This window comes from Coffea arabica, chromosome 5c (assembly GCF_036785885.1).
Source record: "Coffea arabica cultivar ET-39 chromosome 5c, Coffea Arabica ET-39 HiFi, whole genome shotgun sequence".
In the NCBI taxonomy this organism is placed as follows: Eukaryota; Viridiplantae; Streptophyta; class Magnoliopsida; order Gentianales; family Rubiaceae; genus Coffea; species Coffea arabica.
In genome coordinates, this window is record NC_092319.1 from 48688072 (window position 1) to 48706054 (window position 17983).

The following is a 17983-nucleotide window of genomic DNA, read 5'->3' on the forward strand; positions in this document are numbered from 1 at the left end:
AGTTTAACTACTGTTATAAAAGTAAAATAAGCATGAGTTTTTATTTCAAATTTCTTTTTTATTTTAAATAAAAATTTAAAAATGATTGAAAAAATATATATATGAGAATTTTGAATACAAATTAATTAATGAATTATTAACACATGTCCAAATGTAAATAGTTGGGCATATGTGTATTAAATCTTGTATTTATTATTTTGAATTACTTTTAAACAAGTTGGGTATTGGGTACCCAAATTAAAAACCCAACCAGCCCAAGGCATAAGTTGGGTTGTTCTTACCCAACCCAATAAAACCCATAACCCAATTGACCCAACCCATCCTCTAAAACTAATGGGCGGATTGGGTGAGTTATTGGATTTTGGACTTTTTTTGCCACCTCTAAATAATATGCCGGGAATCTTTTTAGGGCATTGTCAGGATGCGTCAAATGAGCCATCTTCATAACTAGTTTATGCGTGCAAGTCTTTTTTGAATTGAACATGCTTTTTGGTTTTCATAACAAAATTGCAGAAATACAGCAGACGACAGCCAAATTAAACGTACTTAATTGGTCACGGACTGATACGCAAAGGATACACGGACAGCTAGTGCAGTGACCTGACATCCATCATCACTCATCAGCCAGCCTGCTGCCCTTCCTTCGTCCATGTTCAATAGTACCAGGTAAAACTACTGTTCATCTTACATTATTTTTTTTTTTTTGTCATAGCAGCAGTTTCTACTGGCCGTTGTCATTGTTCTTCAATTATTATTTGCATTTTTACTCTTTCAGTCAGTGGTACTACTCCTTTGGGTCGTGGGTCCTTTTCTTGTCTCTCTTTTTTTGGGTCGAAAAGTTCCTATAGGCATTTACATCTACCTTTTCATCAAGATATAAGTAGTTCTGAAATTTAATTTTTCTGGCTAACATATTATTTATAGTTGAAACTTTCATCTTTTTTTATTGTCTGGATTCTTCTTGTCTTGGACATACATAGCTATGAAATACTACCAAAAGACACGACGGTTCCTTCATTTTAATACTAGTACTAGTACGCCATAATCAGACAAAGAAAGGAACAGAACACTTGGCACGCATACGCATATATCAAGTGGTGAGGATTCGCTCCGTTTTTCGTTTTTCCTTTTTATCCTCTCCATTTCTTCTTCCATTGCTGGTCAATGAAACAAACCCCCCGCCAGCCACCGGTCCCCCAATCGCATCCGTTTGGCGTCCAGACGACACGACACTTGAAAAAAGAGTCCAAAACAAAGGGAGCCATGCCAGTTTCTGAGTCGTCCGGACGAATGAGAAAAGTCGCAAATGCAGCAGCGAATATAGCAACTGACTGACTAATGCAATAAAAATATGTCAGATTCAACGACTGTGAGAGAATTGATTTGCACAAAACTGCCACTAGTCAATTACGTGCCCCAGTTGTGGGTTCTTGGTTTGCGAGTGCTAAAAGATCTTTCTTTTTAGCTGCAATTTAGGACTGCCAATTACCGTGGACTCAGACGAGACGAGTGTTTACTTATGCAGCAACGCTCGAGTCCAAAAGATCAATAATTTAGACGACAATAATGAGACGAGACGCTCTGGCTGGTTACAAGCTAATTTTGGAGGATCAAACAAATTGGGAGTAGCATTTGGCAGAGCAAAAAAACTTTTACTGACAAGTATTATTTGATGAATTAAGAAGATGCATTATTGTTACACGAGGCTCTATTCTAATCATCTTATGGATTATAGTTCACTCGTTTGGCAATCTATTTCAGTTTAGTCATCGTCAGCAAGCAAGTATATGGTACATATGAATTCGCAATTCTCCAACAACTTGGTTTCGAAAATCTTGCATGGCTACTGCTGCTTAAACCTCAGTTCTGCAAATTGTTAAAAGCATATCTAAGCAAGATTATTGTTAATGAATCAATTCAGCTGTATTTGTTTCGAAAATTAATAAAATGTTGTTGGCTTCTTTTTCCCTGTAGCATTGAGCCTTCCTTTCACGACTTGTATTATTAAAAGTCAAACTCATAGATGGTTGGTTAAATCTAGATCTTAAATCAAAGTTAGGCAAACATAGATCTCAACAGTGTGTGGAGAGTTTTCGGGGGGAAAAAAAGCTTTGAACCCCCTATTAACCCGTACATAGTAGTGAAATTACTGCAAAGCAGAAAGTGCCAGATCTTAGAACAAGTTGGTGAAAATGGTCATGTCGGGACTGCGGTCCTAACCATTAGCTCTCAGAGTTTGAAAGAAAGAAAGAAAGAAAGAAAGCGAGGTTCACCAACAGGATAATATATAGAATAGGATACTAAACGAAGGAAAAATAGAGAAAAGGACAGTTTTGTCAACGCATTCTTCCAAAGATGCGATATTTGGAGATCTCTGGATTGAAATCTGATGGCCATTTGCAGCCAGAGGACAGAGACTTGAAAAATGACATTCCCCTAAAGAGAGTAGGAGCCACTGGTATTATTAATAGGGATGACACAGAGGGCTACTACGAAGAAACAGCAGCATTTCTCATGACCAACTCAGAACCTTTCGAGGTTGAACAATCTGCAGTTCCTGATCAGGAACCCTCCAAAAGAACAGGTAAATGATGATGATCTCCTGTCTAAGTTCTTCAGTTCTTTTTTGACTCAGTCATGTAGCCTGATGTTTGAAGCTGTTTCTTCCTCGTCTAGAATGAGAGTCCTGAATCTCACTGCTCCCACTTCCCACCCCCCTGTCTACTGACTTTGTTGTTTCACAACGCATTTGCAGGGACAGTATGGACTGCAACAGCACATGTAATAACCGGTGTGATAGGGGCAGGTGTCTTGTCACTTGCATGGAGCACTGCCCAGCTAGGCTGGATTGCAGGTCCATTGTCCATGATATTCTTTGCACTCATCACCCTTTTTTCCACTCTCATCCTCTGCGAGTGCTACTTGACTCCTGATCCCGAGAAGGGTCCAATTAGGCACCCTTCCCTCACCGGAGCGGTCAAATTCTTCTTGGGTAAGTAGTCACTTGATGATGTTTAACATTGGCCTTGGTCCCTTGATGATGTTTCCAGAACCAGTAGAATGAGAAAGGAGGTGCCGTTTATCATTCTTTTTAGTAGGAATTTAGTAATTAATGTTTCTCTTAATTTTCCTGTACATTGAAGGAACAAACTTTCATTGGATGACTAGGATTAGTGGAATGATTTTCGGGATCCCTTTTTAGTGTCCTTTTATTGCTGAAGATACTAAAGGAATCTCTGTATTTGTTACTGTCTGTCCGTTAAGAGTCCCGTGACACATCAATTTAGGGAATATGGACGCAGTTAAGCTGCACAAAGACGTATTAAGTTTCAATAAATGTGTACTGTTCAATCTTTTGGTTAAAAAAATCTAATAGCTTGCTCGTGTCATTTACTTATGGTAATTCACAAGTTCAGAAGAATTAGCTGGTAAATATTTGACAGATTGAAATCAATTTCAGGAGAGAAGAGACAGAAGATATGTGCACTTTTTGTGCTGGAGAGCCTATATGGCACTGCTGTTGCATATACCATTACGGTAACCCAAAGTGTTAGGTGCACTTACAAGCTCTCCCACTTTTTTGATTCTGCAAACAGCTGCTATGCTGTTTGACTTAAAATCTATTGGGGATTTTTCTTATTGATCTTAAGAGGTACTTGTGTACTTTACCATAAGATGAAAAAGTTCTAAATTTGAATAACTCTGAAGAAGTTTTTGCATAAGAACTTCTTCTTCTAAAAACTTTTACACACAAATGGCACTTTCTGCTTCATAAATAGCCATTGGAAAAATGAAGCAAGCTAATTAAACCAGTCGGTGATCCTACTATGCGATCATGCTTAATATTGCTACTATTTCCTTCTTCATTCTTATTCTAAACTGGAGACTTTGTATACGAGTTCCGGTCATACCTCCCTGATACAGAATCTTTCCTGATGTTCTTGTTCTATTTCGACAATTTCTGCAGTGCAATAGAGAAATCCAACTGTTATCACAAAGAAGGGCACGATAGTAGTTGTGGACGTATCAATACTAATATGCTTATGCTAATCTTTGGGGGTGTTCAGATTGTGGTGTCTCAGATACCAGATTTCCATAACATGGCATGGCTGTCTGTTGTTGCTGCTGTTATGTCCTTCACCTATGCTTTCATTGGAATGGCACTTGGCCTGGCAAAAGTCATTGGTAATACGCTCTCTTTTCACGTGCACCTTTCGCGAGTAAAACTTCAGACTATCTTGGTATATACTACTCTCAACAAAAATTTCTGCAGGAAATGGAATGGTCAAGGGCAGCATTTCTGGAGTTTCAGCAAACAGCGGAGCAGAAAAGTCATGGTTAGTGTTTCAGGGAATTGCGGACATAGCTTTTGCCTATCCCTATTCAGTTATTCTTCTGGAGATACAGGTGAGAATTCCAGACTTCGTTCATGATTTCCATAGTTTTTTTTTCCAGTAGTACCAAAAAACTTTTTGACGGCCCTAAAGATTGGAGGGATTTTTGTTTGCATTCAGGACACCTTGAAGTCAGCTCCATCTGAAGACCAGACAATGAAAAAGGCCTCCAGGATTTCAATCGTCACCACCACCATCTTTTACCTATGCTGTGGATGCTTTGGATATGCAGCCTTTGGAGACAAAACCCCAGGAAACCTCTTGACTGGATTTGGCTTCTATGAACCTTATTGGCTTGTCGACTTCGCCAATGCTTGCATTATACTGCACCTCGTCGGGGGATATCAGGTAAATTTTTTGGTCTTTTAGATTCAAATATATAGGTACCAAGAATCTTGTTCCGTCACTGTTCTAACATGATGGTTTTGATTCTCTCCGTCCGTATATCCCAATCCAGATATACAGCCAAGTAATCTTTGCAATGGTGGAAAGATGGTTTGCTGCTAAGTACCCAGATAGCGGACTAGGAAGGAATTTAGAGTTGAAGCTCCCTCTGTGTTCCAGATTGGAGTTTAATATATTTAGGCTCGTTTTCAGAACAGCATATGTGGTTTCTGTAACTGGAATTGCAATGCTATTCCCTTACTTCAACCAAGTACTGGGGGTGTTGGGGGCCTTGAACTTTTGGTCTCTGGGCATATACTTCCCCGTGGAAATCTACATGGTGCAGAAAAGCATTGGCGCTTGGACAAGAAAATGGCTTCTTCTTGAGGCTTTTAGCCTCGTTTGCTTGGTTATTTCAGTGGTGGGCTTAATCGGCTCAGTTGAAGGACTGATAAGGGCTAGGTTTAGATGAGAAAAGTTTACACCGAAATACTGGTGCATAGTTGCAGAGAAAACATGCCATTTTTATCTGTTTCTTTTTAATTTTTTCCCAAACTTTAAATATTCTTTATTCATATTAATCTTTAGTAGCAGTGCACAGAGAAGGGTAGATTATCTGACCCAAAAAAAAAAATGAACAATGATTATTAGTTAGCTGTGTCATTCATTATTCAACGATTTATTATTATTACAACGAGTGATCAAATGCACACTCGATGTCTGATGTGCGTCCGATCAATAAAATTTATTGACCAAGTTGAGAAGATCCAACGACGGAAAGGTGAAGAAGTCATCGCAAGAGACATATAATCTGTCGTGCAAAAGATTGGAATGAAGGAGATGGAGTGGGTTCCTTGTGGACTTTGTAGTTTACATTTCAGTCATTTTATCCTAATAGCAATTAAAGTCCAAGTAATATATAACTAGTTGGGCAATATTAGGATTTGAGATTTAAGTGATGTTAGTAGAAGGATAAAGGAAGAAATGCCTAGTCAAGTTGAGTAGGATTTGTAAAGGAGAGCTTGGGTATTGATTTGAGATAATTTTTTGCTATCAGTAATGCTATAATTGATTTGAGTATTAGTTGAATATGCGTATTGAGTGAATTATAAGGGTAAATTTGAAATTAAACCAAAAAAAAAAAAAAAGAGTGACATCGAGGGTATGTTTGTTTGGAAGGAAAATATTTTCCAGAAAATATTTTCCTGATTCTCTATTGTTTGGTTGGGTTATTGCTTTGGGAAAATTTTTTCCTACCGAAAATATTTTACATCAGATTGTGTAAAATGACTTTCCATCTAAATGAACTGAAGTTATTTTCCATGCCCAGGTATAAGTCATAAGACTATCCATTCAGGCTTCTCCACTAGTGTTAAGATTCAGAACAAAACTCACCACTTGTGCAATAGCCCACTAAAGATTTGTAGTATCCATCTACTCCCAAACATAAGAAAAAACATAGGTTGTGTTTTGATTGCATTTTTCGTCATTTTTCATGGAAAAATTACTGTAGCGATTTGATATATGTGAGGGAAAAAGGTGATAGGGAAATGTGATCACGGAAAACGACAATATTTTTCGATGGAAACAAGCAATCCAAACATGGCCTAATTATTTTCTTCGATAAAATTTTCCATGGAAGACATTTTCCGTTGAAAATATTTTACATTGAATCAAATGGACCGAGTGTTTATAACCAAAAATGAAAAATTGAGTCCGGTGACTTGACTGTAAGAGGTAAAATAATAATATATTCGTACTATAGTAGTAGTTTGAGCATTGTATATTATTTGATAAATATATAATTTTTTTAAAAAAAATTAAAAACCTTAAATATCTTGGACAATAAGAGAAAGTTCAGGTTTATCACGTAAGATAGAAGTTAATGGTAGGACGTACAAAATTAAAAAAGCCTAATATTTGAATTGGGAACACCTATTCAATCATGTTCATGTACGCTGCTACGTCTATCGCATTGTAGTACGTTCCCACCAAGTTAAGTTCCGAGCTTCATCACACTGCCTGTCAAGTGTGAACATCTTTAGGTTTGGGCTTTGTGTACAGAACATAGTGGATTCTATTCTACGAGAAATTCACGGGATTGACAACGGTTGAAGCCCAAGTCTAGCGCTCCTCTGGTTGACATCAACCCTTCCCCCACCACCGGCCCAAGACGTAGCATTTGCCATTTGATGACGATATTTGACCGTAATCCCAAAGGCGAGACAGCTCCAAGCCCAGCCTGGATCTATTTATCTAGTATTTATTTTGTCTGACCCAAATTTAACTAATAAATCAAATTATTTGACATGCCAATTGAATTCATTAGAATTTGATTCATCAACTAATCCAATCAATCTTGAATAGCATTTTATGTTTGATAAATTTTCAAGTTCGACTCAAGCTTGGTTCGATTAGTATAAAACTGAATTTTATATATAAAAATTACTTGAGTTTAACTTGATAAAAACTCTTTTAAATTCAATTCAACAAAAAAAAATAAATCAAACTTGAACAAAATTTATTAAAATAATCAAACAAGTTTTAAGATTACGGTGTTCGTTTTGATTAGACTTATTTACTATCGTACTTGAACCTTGATTAGCTTGGGATTGCGGGAGAGGGGGTACAGTTGTGGTTATATCCATTCATAATTGCAACTGACAAATCAAACAAAATTCAAATCGTCAAACGTAAAATGGTAGGTACGCGTTGAATAATCAGACCCACCACTGGTTCAATGTGAATTTCGTACTCCATGAATTAACAAAATCAAATAACCTAATTTCACAGATGGTGTAAGAAATGCCACAACGTCAAAGGATTCAACCATGTCTCCCATCAATTTGTCACTATATGTGGTGTGGTCTTAATTGACCTTCTTCGATAGAGTCTGTATTCACGTCGAATTCTCTTCCCCAATTCCTCTAAATTATGCTAGATTAGATTATAAGAATATTTTTGTTGCGACAAAAAAAAAAAAAAAAGGCATAAGAAATAGCTTAATTTCGCACGCTAGTTGTTGTATTGCGTCTCCGCATGGTGTGCCTGAGCAAATCCAATATATATACGTACCGTTTGTTTATTACACTTGAAGTTTGAACTCTGAATTCTGGAACTTAAAAATTTTGGTGTTGAAAACATCAAGTCATTGAAGTTTAGGGAAAATTTTCATTTAGATGTTAAACACAAATTACCCAGCAGTGTGTATTAAATGATAGACATTTATGTTGTCAAACACGTAGAATTAAAAAAAAAATCTTAATAAACTTATTTCTAGCATTAAATAGAGTAATCAAATATGCCGTTAGATTATCAAATTTTATAAAGATAATTCTTCAATCAAATCCTTACTTCATCAATTCACAGTTTTTTCCCTTCTTGCACAAGTTGCAACTTAAATGACACCTTTATTTTATTATTATTCTTTTTAACTCTTTTTTTTTAAAAAAAAAACTTAACATTAATCCAAACAAGGTGATATTCCGTGTTCGTGCGAAGCCTCTCCCCAGTCCCAATAAACAATTGCTCCATTATTAGAGACTGGACGAAAATTAAACGAACGTCGTAAACAAGAAAAGGACCTTGGCTTACGTCTCACTCCACAATTTACAACCTACTCTTTATTTTATTTTTTTTTAGAGAAAATTTTATTTTATTTTTATGAATATGTTGGGGCACCTATAAAAATGAGCTTTTGAAAAGCTGCAGATTGCACATGGCTTTTTCAGTCCGCGTGGCCCAAGGAAAGAAAACTAATCCAAGCGCACGTCCACCATCCTCTCGGTCTCGGCTCTAGGCTGGCCATATGGTTATTACTACTGCAGATGGAGCACAAGGAGAGCATCAAGAGACAGCATGTCTCCTTACAGATTCTGATTCATCCGATGTCGATAGCTCTCGGGAACTCTCTAAAAGAACAGGTAATATTTGTGGTTGATGATGATAAGAGATGAAAAAGAAAGTTGACTGGTTGGTAAATCAATATATTTGGATGATGAAAATATAATACTGAATATTTGTGGGCGTGGAATGAACTGAAGGGACGCTATGGACTGCAACGGCGCACATAATAACGGGAGTAATAGGGGCAGGAGTGCTGTCTCTTGCATGGAGCACAGCCCAGCTGGGATGGATTGCAGGTCCGCTCTCCATCATCATCTTTGCTCTCATCACCCTTCTTTCCACCCTCTTCCTCTGTGACTGCTACACCCCCACCTCCCCTGATGCTGATGCTGAATTTGGTCGTCCTATCAGAATTCCTTCCCTCACTGAAGCCGTCAAATTCTACTTGGGTAAAACTACTAATATTTCAGCAGCATTAATCGTCATAATACTACTCTTTTTCGTACATGCTTACTCCTGATCGAGATGGCAGCATGATTTCCCCATTTGCCTCCTAAATATATGGAGACAGAAAAGTTATAATAATACGAATTATATATTGAAGGGGTCGCTTTCTTGATTTTTATTTTCACTAGTGGGATTCTGATCTCGTTGACAACTAATTACCGTATTTCTTTTCCATGTAGATTGCATTATGTATAAGAATAAATATGACGCTTGTATGTATTAATCTTGGAATTGCTTCTACGTTACACGTTGTACACCCCAAAAGCCACCATGAATCTTTGCTTTGCTGTGTATTTTGTTCAGGGCATTTCCAAAAATATATATATTGGGAGTGTGTAGTACTGTGTAGCCTGCCGACTGTTAAAGGCAATGTATACTAGTCAGTCGTTCCAACTTCCATATACCAAAAACCAGTGACCTAACATTTATTTGACACGATCGAGTACAAAACAACCCGCCGCAGAATGAGTATATTACTAGAAAAATGCATGTGTTTTATGTACGGGGAAAAAAAAAGTCAAAGAGTTAGAAGAGCAAAGAGTTGCTAATAGTTGCATGGTGCGTAGCGTAGGTACGAGCATGACATGATGAATGAAGTTTTTTTTTAAGGATTCCGTCTTATGGCTTCCTCGTACTATTTGACGTAGAATATTTTGCTATGAAGTTTAAATATATCTGTTTCTAGGCCCTTAAATCAAAGATTGATTAGACTAATTACTAACTCAAGTTTTAAGTGGGTGGATCGAAATGTGATTCAGGAGAGAAGAGACGACGGATATGTGTACTTTTCGCGGTAGAGAGTTTATGTGGCACTGGTATTGCATATACCATCACGGCAACTGAAAGTGTTAGGTAGGTACACCCACTTATATGCTCTAGTCTACAACTAGAAGTCAACGTAAATCTTTGGACCTTTTCTCATTCAGTATATAATGATTTGGTTTTGTTGCTCTCTCAGTTTATACATGAAATTCAAATTGAAGAGAACTGATTATACTTTGCCCGAAAGGACATTTTGTGTAAAAAAAAAAAAAAAAAAAAAACTTGCATTCTGACCCTGAACTTTTTTTTTGTGTGGCTATTTTCACTCTTTAATTAGAATCTTCTTTTTTTTTTTTTAAAATAGTAGGGGAGGATGGACCCCATCCTCCCCTACTATTTAATTAGAATCTCTTTAATTAGAATCTTTAATTAGAATCTTTGGACCTCATCCTCGAGTCGTAACTTTGGCCATAATACTAAGGCCTCCTCGGCTCTTTAAAAATTAGAATCTTTCTTCGTGGGCTACATATTTAATTTTTTGAGCCAGGTTGGACTAATACAACGTTTGCTGCTGCTATTTTTCTACTTGGAACAAAAAAAAAAAAAAAAAAAAAAAAATGTTGCAGTGCAATACAGAAGTCAAACTGCTACCACAGAGAAGGGCACCATGCCAACTGCGGGCATGATAATTCTACTTTCATGCTAATGTTTGGGGCGGTTCAAATTGTAATGTCTCAGATACCAAATTTCCATAACATGACATGGCTGTCTGTCATTGCCGCTGTAATGTCCTCCTGCTATGCTTTCATTGGATTAGCACTTGGCCTCGCAAAAGTTATTGGTATTAATCAGTGAAACCGAATATTCTCTTTTTCCTTCCAGTGTCCTCTGGAATGTAGAAACAGTTACTACCATGCATCGTCTCATGGAAAACTAAACTTATATTGCAGAAAACGGGAGGTTCTTGGGCAGCATTAGTGGAGTTCCAGCTGATAGCCTGGCGGAAAAGTTATGGTCAGTTTTTCAGGCGCTTGGAGACGTAGCTTTTGCCTATCCCTATTCAGTGATTGTTCTGGAGATACAGGTGGGATTTCAGAACTTGTAAGCTGCCCCAGAAAACCTTTTTTTTATATATACATAAGGGTTCAAATTATTTGCATTCAGGACACTTTGAAGTCACCCCCACCTGAAAGCCAGACGATGAAAAGGGCCTCAACGGCTTCGATCATCATTACCGCTTTCTTCTATCTCTCTTGCGGATGCTTTGGATATGCAGCATTTGGAGACAAAACGCCAGGAAACCTCTTGACAGGATTTGGCTTCTACGAGCCGTATTGGCTTGTTGACTTCGCGAACGCTTGCATTATTTTGCACCTCGTTGGAGGGTTTCAGGTATACATTCACCAGATTGCGTCGTTGACCTCCCTGACGCTTGCAATAAAGTATTTTTTACGAACTTGTTGCATTATTTTGTGGGCCGGATTAAATGTTTCAATTTTCTCGGCAAACTTTGTCCTCCACAAACATGTCTGTGAAATTTTTTATTCCGTGCGTTGGCCCTGTCAATCTTCTTCAGGTATACAGCCAACCTATATTTGCACTAGTTGAAAAATGGTTCAACACAAAATTCCCAGACAGTGCAAGTGCGAACAATTTGGATGTGAGGCTCCCATGTTTGCCGGCTTTTCAGTTGAATATCTTCCGGCTATGGTTCCGAACGGTGTATGTGGCATCCGTCACTGGAATAGCAATGCTATTTCCTTACTTCAATCAAGTCTTGGGATTGCTGGGAGCCTTGAACTTTTGGCCTCTGGGCATTTACTTCCCCGTGGAAATGTACATCGTGCGAAGAAATATTGGCGCTTGGACCAGAAAATGGATTGTTCTCGAGGCTTTCAGCTGCTTGTGCTTGGTCATTTCAATAGTCGGCTTGATCGGGTCAGTGCAAGGGCTCATAAGTGCTAAACTAAGCTGAAAGCATACCACACTACTAATATATACTACTCCTACTAAAAAGGTCCACACCTTTGGTTCATTTGTAAGTTTGATAGCTTGATTGATTGTTGTCGCACATACGTTGTGACGATATATTCAAGAGGCGATTAATTTTGTGATGGTAGAGGTTTTGGATTTCAATTTCTTTTCTCCGTTTTCGATTCTTAAAACTCCACCTCTCCTCTACTTCAAATAAATAAATAAATTAATTAATTTAAAGTTTAATTGGTAACTAAGTATGAAGACATGAATAATTATCAAAGTTAACCATACAGACATTAATTATTTTGAAAACTACTATGGGCAAATTTGAAGTGTTAATTAGATACTGTCCTCTTTTATTTTTCACTAATAATTTAGGTATCGAATTTATTAGTTTTTAATACAATGAAACCCCATCTCACTTGGGGGCGCGGTACTTCAGGCGCAGGGGATTAGTCGGGCCCCGTAAAGATTGATCCGGACACCCTGTGTTGATAAAAAAAAAAAAAAAAAAAAAGAAACTCATCTCACTTGCAAATCAAATTTATATCAAAAGCCAAAACACATAAAGTCATACTAGTACTTAACAGTGGAATTTACGATTCCAATTCCGCTTTTGACACGCTTGTGGTGGGGCTGGCTTTTTCATTTTTTGCACGCCAAAAAACTCTTTTCCTCTACGTTGATAATAACCCATAACGACTCTGGACAGACTCTTTTGGTCTTTGGTTTGAATGGAAATTTCCAGCCTGAACAAGAGTTTAGTTCCACAAGACGTTGCTAGAATTCCCTTGTTTCTATTGGTACAAAAATGCACGAATTTCATGACTTCCAAATAAAGGGAAGAAAGTTTGCACGTAAGAAGGAAGAAAATGGAGAAATTTGTAAATTTAGAGTCAATTTGGTAACCTAAACTTCTACTTTGGCACATGGAGTCCATTGTCTTCCTAAGTCAATCAAATTAGAGACAAATGAAAACAGGTCGCAGCTTAACTATTCCATAAGCTGATACTGAATTGTACTACATTCACAACTCACCATTTGAATAAGTAAAGATGCCCAATTAGTTGCATTGAGGATTAACATATCCTAAAATGACACGCTTCAAGAAACAATTAGGATCTAATTGTGCCAAAATTGGAACTTGAGTGGATTATTTTGAGCGCTTTCAAAAGAGGAGCTAGAACTGCCAAAAAGGCCAAAAGAAGGAGGAGGAAAAAATTACAGTGTGATTGGTGGGCAAGCTGGCTCTGTTTGGACTTCTCTCAACTTTTGAAAAACACCCCGTTTGACAAGTGAGTTTTTTTAAAATTTTACTGTAACTTACTGTAAAAGTTTTTAAAAAAATTTTTGAAGTGTGTTTTTTTTTTTAATATTTTGAAATGTATAGTTTAAAAACTTTGAAAAGTTTTTTGAGATTACTGTAGTTAAAGTTTTTAAAAAACTTGAAACAGACAAACTTGGCAAAAAACTTGTCTTCCAAACGCAATCCAAGTTTTTCATATATAATATTTGTTTGGATAGAGTATTATTTGTAATATTATTTGGAATAATTACTGTAGCACTTTTTGTGATATAATGTATGTGAGATAAAAATGTGGGTTGAGAATATAAAAATGTGGGTTGAAAAATGCATTTATGATGCAAGCGAAATATTATTTGGAATAAGTTTACTATCCAAACAAATCGATTTAATGTTACAATAATACACAAATAAAAACAATTTCAAAAACACCATATCCATATAATATATCAAAAATAATTCTAAATATATATTAAAAACAATACACCATCACCACCACCACCACCACCCCCACACCCACGACCCTTCCTCATCTCTATTGTCTCTCTCTTTCTCTCTCCTTCTCCCTTCTCTCTTCCCTTTCCCTGCCTCCCAATTCCTCATTCCCTCCATTGACCGCAACTTTCCTGATCGTGATCTTCATGGTCACAAGCCGCGACTCATGGGCTTCTAGTCGCGACTTTCTTAGTCACGATCTTCTGGTAGCTACCAAGAAAGCCGCGACTAGAGTGGTGGCTAGAGTTGTAGCTACCACCCGCGAGTGGGAAAGGGTTTTGGGGGTTGGGGAAAAGGAGGGAAGGGGAGAGAAGGGAGAGAAAAGAGGGAGGAGAAGGAGTAGGAAGCAGGTGGTGGTGTAACATTTAAAAAAAACTCAAAAAAGTTATAAATTATAAAAATGCCCCTAAATATATTTTAAAAATATTTCTAAAAAAATCTAAAAAATATCTATAATAAAATTTTTTCATATACATAATTACAGTAAAATTTTTGAAAAACACTCCAAAAACAGTTTATTAAAAAAGAGCCAATATATGTTACTTATTAGGAACTAACCATATCAATGTGGTGGAGTGAGGTCAGATCTCACCGGATGGATGGCTGCGGATTCCATCTCTACGCTGTCTGAGGTGGGACAAGCACTAAATAAAGGACCACCAACCCTTGTTGTGTTAGTTGCTACTTTGTTTGATTATTCAATTTGTGGAGCATTTTTCTAAATAAACTCAACTCCAATAATGGAGCATCACAGATACAGAGGATTTGGTAGTATGATGGGAGTAGAATAAGCAGCACCTTATTAATTGTCCAACAATAAGGAGAAATATATTCATCGAGGATCTGATATTCGGTAGAATCTTTGCATTTACAGGCCTCAATTACAGAATTATGGGAGGAGGAGAAGATGGTGGCATAAAAGCTTCCCTCTTAGACTCAAACTTCTCTTCGGCATCAGCAGAATCCTGTACTGAATCGAAAGGGACCCCTCTCGTTCCCGCAATGAAAAACGGTAACCCCATCTCTTTCTTATCTCCGTCTTTTCTCTTCTCTTCCCTTTTCATGTAATCGAAGCCTTATTTTTAATGATGATCAGGTAATAAGGATCTTCTGGGACAACAAAACAGTGGCATCCTTCCATTTCATTTATTTTGCTAGTGACAATTTGTGGCATCACCAAAATCTGGACCATCCATAGCATTTCCATCTTTAGATCACGATGCAGTGGTTTTCAGGCCCATCCTGTTTTTAAGCACTTTACCTTTCATCCACATATAATTGGCATGATATACTTGTGGAACCCAAAAAAAAAAAGAAAAAGGAATCTTTTTAGTGGAAATCCTATTGTCGCCCTTCTTTGTTGACTTACTTTGCCCAAGTCAAGGTCATTCTCATCTTCATCTTCATATAATTTTCCTGAAAGATAAATATGTAATATATGTTTTTTTTTATTTTAAAAATCCCCGAATTTTGTTCATCCGGGCTATTCCTATGCCCAGCTGACAAATGTGTGTTAACAACTCCAACAATTCAGGAAATGTATGGACTGCTTTGGCGCATATAATAACAGGAGTAATAGGGTCAGGGGTACTGTCACTAGCATGGAGCATGTCGAGACTAGGGTGGATCGCAGGTCCTCTGACGATGCTCTGTTTTGCATCGGTCACCTTCATTTCGGCATCTCTTCTCCGAAATTGCTATAAATCTCCTGATCCTGAGATTGGTCCAAACAGAAATGCCTCCTTCCTTGACGCTGTTCAAAGGATTTTAGGTAAGAAGTCCACTGGGTTGTCATGGAGCCCAAAAACACTACCGTCTGCTGTGTACTTCTAATTTTTTGCCAATTTTCACGTTTTTATGATTATAGTAAATTTTGGATTCTTCTGCGATTGGTTTCGTTCTTTCCTGCATTAAACAGGATTCTTCGACTTCTTGCATGATGAGGTTCGACATAGTCTCATGACGAACTGACTCTTGTTGTTGTTGTTGTTGTTTTTTTTTTAACTTGAAAATAAAGTGAAGTTAGTAGTAATAAAAGTGCATGCTCCACTTGTATCTCAGGGAAAATGAATGGAAGGATTTGTGGAGTAGTAGTTGTTATAAATTTCATCAAGGTTGGAATTGTCTATACAATAACAGCTGCTATAAGCATCAGGTATTTCATCACATCCATCAATAATTCCTTTAAATAGAAAATCCATCTGGCTTGATGATTCTCACTTTTTTTTTTTTTGATTTGTTAGAACCACTTTAATAGAGAATGCACAGCAGATTTTCAGTGTCTTTATAATTAGAATCGTCACACACCATGAGTTTTACTTGACAATTGTCCTGGCCTATCATGATCAATAGGACAATTTGTTACGCTAAACCATAAAGCACCTAAGCAGTGCAGTACAGGAGCATTTGGATGATCTCTAAATTGTTCTTCGGTCATGCCCAGACAAGAGCTTTTAGTCTAGTAAAGACTGATGACTGTCATATGAGCATTCTTTCAATTGATGCAGGGCAATTCTGAAATCAAACTGTTACCATAACCAAGGACATGAAGCTTCCTGTGATTACAAGACTTCTACTTACATGCTTTTATTTGGGGTGATCCAAATTTTAGTATCACAGATACCTGAATTCCGAAATATGAAGTGGCTTTCTGCTGTTGCAGCCATCATGTCCTTCACATACTCTTTGATTGGTTCTGGACTTGGCTTAGCCAAAATAATAGGTACATCCTGAACGTGCTACTTCATTCATCGCCATAATATTATTGTCTGAGGAAACGAGGAAATAATAAATTATAAAGTTTCTTTCTAGCATCTTAACCGAACGGCTACAGGAGATGAAGCCCCCAAAGAAAATTGACTTTCTTAACTTAGAATTGCAGAGAATGGAGAAGTAAAAGGCAGCATAGGAGGCGTTCCTACTTCTACTGCTGCTGAAAAAATATGGTTGGTTTCTCAAGCACTTGGGGACATTGCTTTTGCCTTTCCCTTCTCTCTTTATTTTCTGGAGATACAGGTGCAGACACTTAACTACCATGTGGAGATAATTTGCTTGAAAGAATTATTATGGTAATACGGGTACATATATGAAACTTCTTTCAGGACACTTTAAAATCACCTCCATCAGAGAAGGCCACAATGAAAAAGGCATCTATTAGTGCGGTCTGCATTACAACCTTTTTTTACCTTTGCTGTGGAGGGTTTGGGTATGCAGCTTTTGGGAATTCTACTCCAGGAAATCTTTTGACAGGATTTGGTTTCTATGAGCCGTATTGGCTTATAGATTTCGCTAATGCTTGCATTGTTCTTCATCTCGTTGGAGGATATCAGGTACCAGCACCACTCTCTGTTAACAATTCTGTTTGCCACTCTAGGATTTCTTGTACAACTGGTATATGTTTGGAGTCACTTCACGTTGAATATCAATTCATATTAAGAGTATGCTTCACATGCTTCATTCGCTTTTTCACTAGTATGAATGTCACCTCAGTACGTGATAAAATTAACTCATAAAACTTCTTAATAAAAAAAACATTCAGCAAGTTGCTGCAAATGAGATGTGCCTTCCCCTTTTTTGTTGTTTGTCTGTTTGCTCTTAGTCATGATAAATTCTTAATACTACAACTGCTCAAGAGCTTTTGCTTCTTCAGATATTCAGTCAGTCACTATTCGGTACTGTTGAAAGAAGATTAGCCAGGCAATTTCCCGGGAGTGGAATTGTGCATGATAACTATAGCTTCAAACTCCCTGCAATGCCAGCACTGCGACTGAATGTCCTCAGGATCTGTTTCCGTACGACATACGTCATATGCATTACAGCAATTGCAGCGATCTTCCCTTACTTTAACGAAGTTGTGGGAGTGGCTGGAGCCATTAACTTTTGGCCCATTGTCGTGTATTTCCCGGTTGAGATGTACATAATGCAAAAAAATATAGAATCATGGACACCCAAAGCTGTTATTCTTCGAACCTATAGTATTATGTGCCTTGTGGTGATAGTGTTTGCGTTTATTGGCTCTGTCAAAGCCCTTATAAGTGCAAGGTTGAGGTAGTAATATTGTTGACCAAAAAAAAAAAAAAATTAAGCCAAGCTAATTAGAATTTTAATAGTTTTAGAAGTTGATTTGTTATTTGATACCTAGATTTGAATTTGTCTCAAAGTCGTGTTTGGATTGTAAATTATTTGAGATATTTTTACTGTATTATTTTTTGTGATGTGATGTATGTGAGATAAAAAGATAATTGAGAAGATAAAAATGTGTACTGAAAATTATAATGGTGATGTAAATAAATATATTTGGGCAAATAATCTCCTG

At 37.3% G+C, this 17983-nt stretch overlaps 3 protein-coding genes across 8 annotated transcripts; all 3 read left to right on the forward strand.

The window, feature by feature from the left end:
- Positions 1-496: 496 nt before the first annotated feature.
- On the forward strand, positions 497-5867 carry LOC113690692 (probable amino acid permease 7). 2 transcript variants are annotated; one of them, XM_072051530.1, is made up of 8 exons: positions 497-666; positions 2404-2584; positions 2756-2992; positions 3461-3554; positions 3968-4185; positions 4274-4407; positions 4515-4742; positions 4852-5867. In XM_072051530.1, exons 2-8 carry the CDS (start codon positions 2515-2517, stop codon positions 5248-5250), a joined length of 1380 nt encoding a protein of 459 aa, XP_071907631.1. In that variant the 5' UTR covers positions 497-666; positions 2404-2514; the 3' UTR covers positions 5251-5867. The 2 variants fall into 2 exon arrangements, with proteins under 2 accessions (XP_071907631.1, XP_027064493.1); XM_027208692.2 differs by lacking the exon at positions 497-666 and having other exon boundaries at positions 1993-2584.
- Positions 5868-8449: 2582 nt separating this feature from the next.
- On the forward strand, positions 8450-12029 carry LOC113690025 (probable amino acid permease 7). Of its 2 annotated transcripts, none has more exons than XM_027207850.2 (7): positions 8450-8701; positions 8822-8920; positions 9890-9983; positions 10520-10734; positions 10844-10977; positions 11058-11285; positions 11470-12029. In XM_027207850.2, the coding sequence occupies exons 1-7, from the start codon at positions 8587-8589 to the stop codon at positions 11866-11868; spliced, it is 1284 nt and encodes a 427-aa protein (XP_027063651.1). In that variant the 5' UTR covers positions 8450-8586; the 3' UTR covers positions 11869-12029. The 2 variants fall into 2 exon arrangements, with proteins under 2 accessions (XP_027063651.1, XP_027063650.1); XM_027207849.2 differs by having other exon boundaries at positions 8453-8701; positions 8822-9073.
- Positions 12030-13688: 1659 nt separating this feature from the next.
- On the forward strand, positions 13689-17869 carry LOC113690019 (probable amino acid permease 7). 4 transcript variants are annotated; one of them, XM_072051533.1, is made up of 8 exons: positions 13689-14341; positions 14543-14680; positions 15203-15439; positions 15730-15823; positions 16176-16390; positions 16550-16683; positions 16770-16997; positions 17318-17869. In XM_072051533.1, the coding sequence occupies exons 2-8, from the start codon at positions 14560-14562 to the stop codon at positions 17717-17719; spliced, it is 1431 nt and encodes a 476-aa protein (XP_071907634.1). In that variant the 5' UTR covers positions 13689-14341; positions 14543-14559; the 3' UTR covers positions 17720-17869. The 4 variants fall into 4 exon arrangements, with proteins under 4 accessions (XP_071907634.1, XP_027063644.1, XP_027063645.1 ...); XM_027207843.2 differs by having other exon boundaries at positions 13689-14300; XM_027207844.2 differs by lacking the exon at positions 13689-14341 and adding an exon at positions 14765-15052 and having other exon boundaries at positions 14348-14680.
- Positions 17870-17983: the final 114 nt, after the last annotated feature.

Bases quoted from the DNA above. Each gene is read 5' to 3' on its own strand.
- LOC113690019 (XM_072051531.1), top strand. From the start codon at position 14,409: ATGGAGCATCACAGATACAGAGGATTTG. The intron at 14,437-14,542 runs GTAGTATGATGG...TTGCATTTACAG, and splicing joins TCACAGATACAGAGGATTTG to GCCTCAATTACAGAATTATG. The intron at 16,998-17,317 runs GTACCAGCACCA...TTGCTTCTTCAG, and splicing joins ATCTCGTTGGAGGATATCAG to ATATTCAGTCAGTCACTATT.
- LOC113690692 (XM_027208692.2), top strand. From the start codon at position 2,356: ATGCGATATTTGGAGATCTCTGGATTGAAATCTGATGGCCATTTGCAG. The intron at 2,585-2,755 runs GTAAATGATGAT...ACGCATTTGCAG, and splicing joins GGAACCCTCCAAAAGAACAG to GGACAGTATGGACTGCAACA. The intron at 3,555-3,967 runs GTGCACTTACAA...CAATTTCTGCAG, and splicing joins ACGGTAACCCAAAGTGTTAG to TGCAATAGAGAAATCCAACT.
- LOC113690025 (XM_027207849.2), top strand. From the start codon at position 8,587: ATGGTTATTACTACTGCAGATGGAGCACAAGGAGAGCATCAAGAGACA. The intron at 9,984-10,519 runs GTAGGTACACCC...AAAATGTTGCAG, and splicing joins ACGGCAACTGAAAGTGTTAG to TGCAATACAGAAGTCAAACT. The intron at 10,735-10,843 runs GTATTAATCAGT...CTTATATTGCAG, and splicing joins TGGCCTCGCAAAAGTTATTG to AAAACGGGAGGTTCTTGGGC.